Genomic DNA, 12,195 nt, shown 5'->3' on the forward strand with positions numbered 1-12,195 from the left:
CTCAGTGCTCTTACTCACTAAAGCTTTGGGGGCAACTGCCAAGCCGAACTCCAGCACTGCAGTGTTCCACATCACATGTCATACACAGCCGCAGCCCACACTCTACTGTGCTTTAGCTCCTGCTTGACCCACACATGTGTTACACATACAGTGTGTCTGTGACTGCAGTACAGTAGTCCAGCCTAGTCAGTGTGTGTGCGGGGCTAAGGCTACCGGCATCCCCACAGCCCTACCAATCACATAAATATAACATTTTGGGGCTAGCTAAAATCACTCAGTGTGTAATAGTGGGTGGGGGCTAAGGCAGCCGCAGCCCACAGGGCAAATGCCCGGTATGCCCTAGGGTCAGTCCGGGCATGACCTGAGGTGCATAGAGAGCGTGAGCTGCATAAGATGTGCAATAAACTGAGCGGGACTCCGGAAGCTTGGATAGAAAAAACAGAGGGGTAAAAGATAAGAGTATATTTATGAGACAGCAGCTGTCTCCCTGAGCAGTGTGTTGGGCGGTCCCTCTTTCACTCGCACTACAACAAGTATGATTAAAAAATAGAGTAAATACATTTTGGTTTTAAAAATGATAATTAATTATTAGCTTACAGATGAGGCAAGTTCAAAAGATATTATTTAGGGAAAAACACTTTATCAGCAGTAGTTTTAGTTATGCTGTGCGCAGAGTGTGCTGTCAAGTGTCTACAACTCTACATACGTGCGCGCTCACAGCAAAGCAGAGACTTCCGGGTTTGTCTACATAACTTTCTGCCATGTCTGCACGGAGCGGACAGAAAGTGAAGTAAATTTAAAAAATGAAAAAAAAAAGTAAACATATAATAAAAATAAATAGCGAATTGCATTTAAAAAAACAAAAGAAACATTATGAATTAAAAAACAAAACAACATAAATACAAGTGTTTAAAGTCCCTTTAAGCTGTTAAAAAACAGTACACCCCATCCACAGCATTTCTGTAGTGTTTCAAAATCAGGTTGGCTAGACTGGGAGAATTTCCCAGCATGCCTGTGGGTAAGGGTAAGTAGTGGTATATCAGGTTCTGGGGCTTCGTGGACTCTCCCTAGTGGAATAATATAACCTCATGTATAGAAGGTTTAGGAGATTTATATACTGTATTCACCTTGACATAATCTAGATGCTGCCCTAAATGGTGTAAGAGAAATGCTAATGACTGAAACCATTAATGTAACGTAATGTATCTTTACTTGGCAGCGTACTGGTGACCCCAAACCCAGCTTTTTCCAGGACTGCCTAATGGAAGTATTTGAGAATTTGGAAACCCACATTCAGAATCCTGTTGTCCTGGAATCAATCCTCAACTTGATGGAAAAAGGAACTATGGTTCTCACTACAAACTATGACAACCTGCTAGAAATATTTGGACAGCAACAGGATAAACCTATGGAATCTCTAGACCTTAAAGACAAAATAAAAGTAAGTTTATTACACATACAAAATCCATGTAGATGTCTGTTCTGTAAAGCATATTAATTAGTAATGTATTATTATTCATACAGGTTCTTCAGTGGGCAAGAGGCCATAATAAATATGGTGTATTACATATCCATGGCCTTTACACGGATCCTTGTGGAATGGTGTTGGATCCCTCGGGATATAAAGATGTTACCCAGGATCCTGAAGTTATGGTAGGTAATTCCTAAATCAGTTTATCACTTATAATATTTATCTTTTTGTTTGTTACATGATAATTATACTATAATACTAAACCAACGCCACATACCTATCTTAAAAAAACATCCTAGTTGTATCTGCTTCATAAGTTGTTGTTGCAGGTTTGAATAAGGGAACCTACTCAGCCTTGGGCCATTCACATCTCAATAAATGTGCCCTTTAATTTATCTCTTGTGATCAGTGAATACCTCCAGGAAGTTAAAGGGCTATTATAGTAATACATTTACATGCTCGAACTCTCTCTTTATTGCACAATAAAATCACAATTTAACCTCTTAAGGACATTTGACGGAATTTTTCCGTCATAAAACAATTGAGCAAACTGAAAGCTGTGTCCTTTAAAGGGTTAAAAATCATAAAAAAAAAAAAATAATTGAGCAATTCTCACAAAAATACACCTGAAAACATTTTTGTATATTAAGGTGCATCAAAAATCATAAGAGAATTGTTCACCGATTATCATATTTTATCAAAAAATAACATTTGTATACAAATTACACAGGAATTAATCGTAATGTTCACAGCATAAATTCTAATTTAAGTAAACTGGATGTGCAAAAAACACATAGAAAATGGAACTTATGAGTACAAAATACAAAGCGTAATTGTTGTTTTTGTCGTAAAATGGGCTGAATATGGGTGCTCTATGGGCGTATATGAAATTATCTCTCGATTCCCAGCATAATTCTGTAAACATTTTCGCCCTATGGATTGCACTGTTTTTTTTTTTATCACAAATTAAAAGGTTGCAAGCTTTATCAAAACACTACTCTGAAAAGAAAAGCTATGCATATGAATATAACAGTGAATTTAAATTGCAGTGCACTGAAAACAGCTTAATTTGATTTGTATTAGGCGTAATAGTCTTGTTTTAACACACCCTGTGTACTTTGTCCTCCATAGCAGCTTGCCACTCGCAGGGACAGACCCTTTTTTATAGAAAGTGAGTGTCAATGTGGAAAACCATGTCTAGGTCGGCATATTTTATTAGAATTGACGCCTATGTGTTCAACCCCAGCAAAGGGGTTAAACGTTAGTTAAAGCACTACTCAGGACCTGCAGAGCTCCGCTGGTCCCGAGTGGAAACTGACACTGGTGCAATCGGCAGCGTTGGTCGCACAACTGGGCTGTATAACGAGCGTTGCCAATTGGATCAGCATTAGTTTAAGAGAGTGAATTTCTATATAAAATTATTTGAAACAGTCTAAGTGCCAGAAGTAAATATTTTACCAGCTATGACTGCTAAACTTCCAAGGTTTTTCAGTCACTGTTTAGATTATTATCTTCCTGACACATCACCAGGTTACCGGCACTTTTCCTTAAAATCAAACTTAAAGGACCATTATATGGTCTAATTTTAAGACTAATGTCTCTGCACCTCTGTGTTTAACCCCTGCTATTGGATTGTCAGTTTACTTCTACTATGTGTTTAACTCCTTTGTGTGGTTAAACACGATAAGGTGTAGGCCGCTATTATTAAAATTACATGCTTTAATGAATTAGCATATCATTTTCTGACTAATGGCCTTTTAAACAATAACCCTTTACACCTGATGTGTGTTTACAACAATGACCTTTTACTCCTGGTGTGTGTCTACAACACTGACCTTTTACTCCTGATGTGTGTCTACAACAATGACCTTTTACTCCTGATGTGTGTCTACAACAATGACCTTTTACTCCTGATGTGTGTCTACAACAATGACCTTTTACTCCTGATGTGTGTCTACAACACTGACCTTTTACGCCCAATGTTTGTCTACAATAATGACCTTTTATGCCTGATGTGTGTCTACAATAATGACCTTTTATGCCTGATGTGTGTCTACAATAATGACCTTTTATGCCTGATGTGTGTCTACAACACTGACCTTTTACGCCCGATGTTTGTCTACAATTACCTTTTATGCCTGATGTGTGTCTACAACAATGACCTTTTACGCCTGATGTGTGTCTACAACAATGACCTTTTACGCCTGATGTGTGTCTAAAACAATGACCTTTTACGCCTGATGTGTGTCTACAACAATGACCTTTTATGCCTGATGTGTGTCTACAACAATGACCTTTTACGCCTGATGTGTGTCTACAACAATGACCTTTTACGCCTGATGTGTGTCTACAACACTGACCTTTTACGCCTGATGTGTGTCTACAACAATGACCTTTTACGCCTGATGTGTGTCTACAACACTGACCTTTTACGCCTGATGTGTGTCTACAATAATGACCTTTTACGCCTGGTGTGTGTCTACAATAATGACCTTTTACGCCTGATGTGTGTCTACAATAATGACCTTTTACGCCTGGTGTGTGTCTACAATAATGACCTTTTACGCCTGATGTGTGTCTACAACAATGACCTGTTACGCCTGATGTGTGTCTACAATAATGACCTTTTACGCCTGATGTGTGTCTACAACAATGACCTGTTACGCCTGATGTGTGTCTACAACAATGACCTTTTACGCCTGATGTGTGTCTACAACACTGACCTTTTACGCCTGGTGTGTGTCTACAACACTGACCTTTTACGCCTGGTGTGTGTCTACAACATACTAAATAAGATGCCTGTAAATAAAGATACTTTCTTCTGTTAAGTGTGATCAGTCCACGGGTCATCATTACTTCTGGGATATTAACTGCTCCCCTACAGGAAGTGCAAGAGGATTCACCCAGCAGAGCTGCATATAGCTCCTCCCCTCTACGTCACTCCCAGTCATTCTCTTGCACCCAGCAACTAGATAGGTCGTGTGAGAGGACTATGGTGATTATACTTAGTTTTATATCTTCAATCAAAAGTTTGTTATTTTAAAATAGCACCGGAGTGTGTTATTACCTCTCTGGCAGAGTTTGAGGAAGAATCTACCAGAGTTTTGCTATGATTTTAGCCGGAGTAGTTAAGATCATATTGCTGTTCTCGGCCATCTGAGGAGTGAGGTAAACTTCAGATCAGGGGACAGCGGGCAGATGAATCTGCATAGAGGTATGTAGCAGTTTTTATTTTCTGACAATGGAATTGATGAGAAAATCCTGCCATACCGATATAATGTCATGTATGTATACTTTACACTTCAGTATTCTGGGGAATGGTATTTCACTAGAATTACACTGTAAGAAATACATAAAGCTGTTTAATAACTAGAGATTATGTTTAACGTTTTTGCTGGAATGTAAAATCGTTTTCATTTGCTGAGGTACTGAGTGAATAAATGTTTGGGCACCATTTTTCCACTTGGCAGTTGCTTAAATCTGTTTTTTCTGTCAGTTTCTGTTCTCCCTCACTGCTGTGTGTGTGGGGGAGGGGCGCTTTTACTATGCATCAAATATTTCAGTCAGCAACTCATTGTATTCCCTGCATGATCTGGTTCATCTCTACAGAGCTCAGGGGTCTTCAAAACTTATTTTGAGGGAGGTAATTTCTCTCAGCAGAGCTGTGAGAATTATAGTTTGACTGAAATAAAAACTTTTATTCTGTAATTTGTTTCCTGCTTTCAGAAATTGTTATCTTTGCTAATGGGATTAAACCTTTGCTAAAGTTGTGTTGTTTACAAGGATTGAGGCTATAACTGTTTCAATTTATTAATTTTTAACTGTCATAGATCTTCTGTGCTTCTTAAAGGCACAGTACGTTTTAATATTATTCTATTTGAATTGTATTTCCAAGTTGCAAGTTTATTTGCTAGTGTGTTAAACATGTCTGATTCAGAAGATGATACCTGTGTCATTTGTTGCAATGCCAAAGTGGAGCCCAATAGAAATTTATGTACTAACTGTATTGATGCTACTTTAAATAAAAATCAATCTGTACAAATTGAACAAATTTCACCAAACAACGAGGGGAGAGTTATGCCGACTAACTCGCCTCACGTGTCAGTACCTACATCTCCCGCTCAGAGGGAGGTGCGTGATATTGTAGCGCCGAGTACAGCTGGGCGGCCATTACAAATCACATTACAGGATATGGCTACTGTTATGACTGAAGTTTTGGCTAAATTACCAGAACTAAAAGGTAAGCGTGATCACTCTGGGGTGAGAACAGAGTGCGCTGATAATATTAGGGCCATGTCAGACACTGCGTCACAGGTGGCAGAACATGAGGACGGAGAACTTCATTCTGTGGGTGACGGTTCTGATCCAAACAGACTGGATTCAGATATTTCAAATTTTAAATTTAAACTGGAAAACCTCCGTGTATTACTAGGGGAGGTGTTAGCGGCTCTGAATGATTGTAACACAGTTGCAATACCAGAGAAAATGTGTAGGTTGGATAAATATTTTGCGGTACCGACGAGTACTGAGGTTTTTCCTATACCTAAGAGACTTACTGAAATTGTTACTAAGGAGTGGGATAGACCCGGTGTGCCGTTCTCACCCCCTCCGATATTTAGAAAAATGTTTCCAATAGACGCCACCACAAGGGACTTATGGCAAACGGTCCCTAAGGTGGAGGGAGCAGTTTCTACTTTAGCTAAGCGTACCACTATCCCGGTGAAGGATAGCTGTGCTTTTTCAGATCCAATGGATAAAAAGTTAGAGGGTTACCTTAAGAAAATGTTTGTTCAACAAGGTTTTATATTGCAACCCCTTGCATGCATTGCGCCGATCACGGCTGCAGCGGCATTCTGGATTGAGTCTCTGGAAGAGAACATTGGTTCAGCTACTCTGGACGACATTACGGACAGGCTTAGAGTCCTTAAACTAGCTAATTCATTCATTTCGGAGGCCGTAGTACATCTTACTAAACTTACGGCGAAGAATTCAGGATTCGCCATTCAGGCACGCAGGGCGCTGTGGCTAAAATCCTGGTCAGCTGATGTTACTTCTAAGTCTAAATTGCTTAATATACCTTTCAAAGGGCAGACCTTATTCGGGCCCGGGTTGAAAGAGATTATCGCTGACATTACAGGAGGTAAAGGCCATGCCCTGCCTCAGGACAAAGCCAAAGCCAAGACTAGACAGTCTAGTTTTCGTTCCTTTCGTAATTTCAAAGCAGGAGCAGCATCAACTTCCTCTGCACCAAAACAGGAAGGAGCTGTTGCTCGCTACAGACAAGGCTGGAAACCTAACCAGTCCTGGAACAAGGGCAAGCAGACTAGGAAACCTGCTGCTGCCCCCAAAACAGCATGAATTGAGGGCCCCCGATCCGGGATCGGATCTAGTGGGGGGCAGACTTTCTCTCTTCGCCCAGGCTTGGGCAAGAGATGTTCAGGATCCCTGGGCGCTAGAGATAATATCTCAGGGATACCTTCTGGACTTCAAATACTCTCCACCAAGAGAGAGATTTCATCTGTCAAGATTGTCAACAATCCAGACAAAGAAAGAGGCTTTTCTACGCTGCGTACAAGAGCTCTTGTTAATGGGAGTAATCCATCCAGTTCCACGATCGGAACAGGGACAGGGGTTTTACTCAAATCTGTTTGTGGTTCCCAAAAAAGAGGGAACTTTCAGACCAATCCTGGACTTAAAGATCCTAAACAAATTCCTAAGAGTTCCATCGTTCAAGATGGAGACTATTCGGACAATTTTACCTATGATCCAAGAGGGTCAGTACATGACCACTGTAGATTTAAAAGATGCTTACCTGCACATACCGATTCACAAAGATCATTACCGGTACCTAAGGTTTGCCTTCCTAGACAAGAAGCTCCCTAGCTATGATGGAAGTATCAAAGATAATTCGCTGGGCAGAGTCTCACTCTTGCCACCTGTCAGCAATCCACATCCCGGGAGTGGAGAACTGGGAGGCGGATTTCTTAAGTCGTCAGACTTTTCATCCGGGGGAGTGGGAACTTCATCCGGAGGTCTTTGCCCAAATACTTCGACGTTGGGGCAAACCAGAGATAGATCTCATGGCGTCTCAACAGAACGCCAAGCTTCCTCGTTACGGGTCCAGATCCAGGGATCCAGGAGCAGTCCTGATAGATGCTCTGACAGCACCTTGGGACTTCAGGATGGCTTACGTGTTTCCACCCTTCCCGTTGCTTCCTCGATTGATAGCCAGAATCAAACAAGAGAGAGCATCAGTGATTCTAATAGCACCTGCGTGGCCACGCAGGACTTGGTATGCAGACCTGGTGGACATGTCATCCTGTCCGCCTTGGTCTCTACCTCTGAAACAGGACCTTCTGATACAGGGTCCCTTCAAACATCAAAATCTAACTTCTCTGAAGCTGACTGCTTGGAAATTGAACGCTTAATTTTATCAAGACGTGGGTTTTCTGAGTCAGTTATTAGTACCTTAATACAGACTAGGAAACCTGTTACCAGAAAGATTTACCATAAGATATGGCGTAAATACCTACATTGGTGTGAATCCAAAGGTTACTCTTGGAGTAAGGTTAGGATTCCTAGGATATTGTCTTTTCTACAAGAAGGTTTAGAAAAGGGTTTATCTGCTAGTTCATTAAAGGGACAGATCTCAGCTCTGTCCATTCTGTTACACAAACGTCTGTCAGAAGTTCCTGACGTCCAGGCTTTTTGTCAGGCTTTGGCCAGGATTAAGCCTGTGTTTAAAACTGTTGCTCCACCATGGAGTTTAAACCTTGTTCTTAATGTTTTACAGGGCGTTCCGTTTGAACCCCTTCATTCCATTGATATAAAGTTGTTATCTTGGAAAGTTCTATTTTTAATGGCTATTTCCTCGGCTCGAAGAGTCTCTGAATTATCAGCCTTACATTGTGATTCTCCTTATTTGATTTTTCATTCGGATAAGGTAGTCCTGCGTACTAAACCTGGGTTCTTACCTAAGGTAGTTACTAACAGGAATATCAATCAAGAGATTGTTGTTCCTTCTTTATGCCCAAATCCTTCTTCAAAGAAGGAACGTCTACTGCACAACCTGGATGTAGTCCGGGCTCTAAAATTTTACTTGCAGGCAACTAAGGAATTCCGACAAACGTCTTCTCTGTTTGTCATTTACTCTGGGCAGAGGAGAGGTCAAAAAGCTTCCGCTACCTCTCTTTCTTTTTGGCTTCGTAGCATAATTCGTTTAGCTTATGAGACTGCTGGACAGCAGCCCCCTGAAAGAATTACAGCTCATTCTACTAGAGCTGTGGCTTCCACTTGGGCCTTCAAGAATGAGGCCTCTGTTGAACAGATTTGCAAGGCTGCAACTTGGTCTTCGCTTCATACTTTTTCCAAATTTTACAAATTTGACACCTTTGCTTCATCGGAGGCTATTTTTGGGAGAAAGGTTCTTCAGGCAGTGGTTCCTTCTGTATAAAGAGTCTGCCTATCCCTCCCGTCATCCGTGTACTTTTGCTTTGGTATTGGTATCCCAGAAGTAATGATGACCCGTGGACTGATCACACTTAACAGAAGAAAACATAATTTATGCTTACCTGATAAATTCCTTTCTTCTGTAGTGTGATCAGTCCACGGCCCGCCCTGTTTTTAAGGCAGGTAAATATTTTTTAATTTATACTCCAGTCACCACTTCACCCTTGGCTTTTCCTTTCTCGTTGGTCCTTGGTCGAATGACTGGGAGTGACGTAGAGGGGAGGAGCTATATGCAGCTCTGCTGGGTGAATCCTCTTGCACTTCCTGTAGGGGAGCAGTTAATATCCCAGAAGTAATGATGACCCGTGGACTGATCACACTACAGAAGAAAGGAATTTATCAGGTAAGCATAAATTATGTTTTTTTCCACCCTCATTTGGTGCTGCGCTCCAGTTATTTAGATTTCTCTTGTGAAGGGCATCACGTTTTTACGAGTTATGCGCGCTATAGGGAAAAAAACCCTATAGCGCAGCCATTACAAGTTTTCAAACAGCCGCTTGTGCGTGCGATATGGGTTTTTTTAAGCTCCATACCGCACACAATTCAAGCGCTGTTTTGACGTGCTCGTGCACGCTTCCCCCATAGACATCAATGGGGAGGCCGTGTCAGAAAAAAGTCTAACACCTACGATTGCGGAAAGAAAAGCTCCGTAACGCAGCCCCAACTAAATAAAGCTATTAACCCCTAAACCTCTGGCCTCCCACATCACTAAATAAACCTATTAACCCCTAAACCGCCAGCCCCCCACATTGCAACAACCTAAACTATTAACCCCTAAACCTAACCCTAATGTAACCTTAACCCTAAACCTAACCCTAACGCCCCCTAACTTTAACATAATTAAAATATAGCTAAATTAAACTTTTATTAACAAAATAATTTTTATTTAAAACTAAATACATACCTGTGAAATAAAAACTTAGCTAGCTACAATATAACTAATAGTTATATTGTAGCTAGCTTAGGTTTTATTTTTATTTCACAGGTAAGTTTGTATTTATTATAACTAGGTAGTTAGTAAATAGTTAATAACTATTTACTAACTAATCTACCTAGTTAAAATAAACTATGTAGACTAGTTAGTAAATAGTTAATTAACTATTTACTAACTACCTAGTTAAAATAAATACAAACTGACCTGTGAAATAAAACCTAAGCTGCCTTGACTAAAATCTACCATTATAAAAAATAACAAACAAAATTATACAAAATAATAAAAATTATTCCTATTCTAATACCCATTTTTTAAAAAAAAAAAACACCCAAAAATTCCTTAAAAAAACCTAACACTAACCCTCGACGATCCACTTACAGTTTTTGAAGTCCCTCTTGAACGATCTTCATCCAGGCGGTGAGAAGTCTTCATTTAGGCGGCCTCTTCTATCTTGATCCGGGAGGCATGGAGCGGGTCCATCATCCAATAGAATGAGAGCTGCTTGAATCCTATTGGCTGATTTGAACAGCCAATAGGATTTTAGCAGCTCTAATTCCTATTGGCTGATTCAAATTTTTCAGCCAATAGGAATGCAAGGGACGCCATCTTGAATCCCGTACCTTGCATTGAAGATTGTGTACGGCGGTGACCGTATGAAGAGGATGCTCCGCGCCGGATGTCTTAAGAATGGCCCCGCTCCGCGCTGCTGGGATGAAGATAGAAGAGGACGCCTGTATGAAGATCGTTCAAGCGGGACTTCAAAAACTATAAGTGGATCGTCGGGGGTTAGTTTTTTTTTATTTAGATTAGGGTTTGGGCAGCAAAAGAGCTCAATGCCCTTTTAAGGACAATGCCCGTACAAATGCCCTTTTCAGGGCAATGTGTAGCTTAGTTTTTTTTTTTAGAATTTGTTTTTTTATTTTGGGGGGTTGGTTGGGTGGTGGGTTTTACGGTGCTCTGACAAAATGCAGACGGACATTTGGAAGACAGCCTTCTGTCAGACGGACATTTAGCCGACTAACAGAATGCTGAAGAATGTTCCGATTTCGGCCGAGGGCAGATACGCTCCAGAGTGCTCTGTTCTAATCAGAGCCTCGGGCGCCGCAACTGCCTCTGGGAACATTACCATGGGTCCCAGCCCGCACGTCTTGTAATTCTCTTTCTGGGAAATTGTCTATCTATCAAATCTATCTAATTTATCTATCGCATCGATCTATCTAATCTATGTATCTATCTATCAAATCTATCTATCTTGTGGCCGGGCTGTTATCTGACTGCCACTTGTGTGTCGGCCAAATGTCCGTTGGCCAAAAGTCCGGCCACGGGTTTTACTGTCGGGGGGGGGGCGCTGTATTTTTATTTTAATTTTTTTTTCAGTGAAAAGAGCTGATATCTTTGGGGCAATGCCCCACAAAAGGCCATTTTAAGGGCTATTGGTAGTTTATTGTAGGCTAGGGTTTTTTTTTTATTTTGGGTGGGCTTTTTTATTTTGATAGGGCTATTAGATTAGGTGTAATTCTTTTTTATTTTTGATAATTTTGTTTTATTTTTCTTAATTTAGTGTTTGTTATTTTTTGTAATTTTTAGTTTTTTTTTTAAATTTTTTTTGTAATTAGATATTTTTTAATGTTAGTATTTTTTTTAATGTGTAGTTTCTCTTGTTAAGTGTATCCAGTCCACGGATCATCCATTACTTGTGGGATATTCTCCTTCCCAACAGGAAGTTGCAAGAGGATCACCCACAGCAGAGCTGCTATATAGCTCCTCCCCTCACTGCCATATCCAGTCATTCCCTTGCAACTCTCAACAAAGATGGAGGTAGTAAGAGGAGAGTGGTGTATTATAGTTAGTTTTTTAACTTCAATCAAAAGTTTGTTATTTTTAAATGGTACCGGAGTGTACTGTTTCATCTCAGGCAGCATTAGAAGAAGAATCTGCCTGTGATTTCTATGATCTTAGCAGAAGTAACTAAGAAGTAACTAAGATCCACTGCCGTTCTGAGGAGTGAGGTAACTTCAGAGGGGGAATGGCGTGCAGGTTATCCTGCAATAAGGTATGTGCAGTTAACATATTTCTAGGGATGGAATTTGCTAGAAAATGCTGCTGATACCGGATTAATGTAAGTTAAGCCTAAATGCAGTGATTTAATAGCGACTGGTATCAGGCTTATTACCAGAGATACGTACTCTTATAAAAGTGCAATATAAAACGTTTGCTGGCATGTTTATTCGTTTTTATATATGCTTGGTGATAAAACTTATTGGGGCCTAGTTTTTATCCA

At 40.4% G+C, this 12,195-nt stretch overlaps 1 protein-coding gene across 2 annotated transcripts in view; it reads left to right on the top strand.

Annotated features, from left to right (window-relative positions):
* The window catches only part of FAM118A (family with sequence similarity 118 member A), a 143,975-nt gene that overhangs the window by 60,099 nt on the left and 71,681 nt on the right, over positions 1 to 12,195 (top strand). For both annotated transcript variants that reach the window (XM_053719005.1, XM_053719003.1), the window contains exons 4-5: positions 1,220 to 1,441; positions 1,525 to 1,653. In XM_053719005.1, coding sequence (XP_053574980.1) covers positions 1,220 to 1,441; positions 1,525 to 1,653 — 351 coding nt within the window. The remainder of the gene's footprint in view (positions 1 to 1,219; positions 1,442 to 1,524; positions 1,654 to 12,195) is intronic.

This window comes from Bombina bombina, chromosome 6 (assembly GCF_027579735.1).
Source record: "Bombina bombina isolate aBomBom1 chromosome 6, aBomBom1.pri, whole genome shotgun sequence".
In the NCBI taxonomy this organism is placed as follows: domain Eukaryota; kingdom Metazoa; phylum Chordata; class Amphibia; order Anura; family Bombinatoridae; genus Bombina; species Bombina bombina.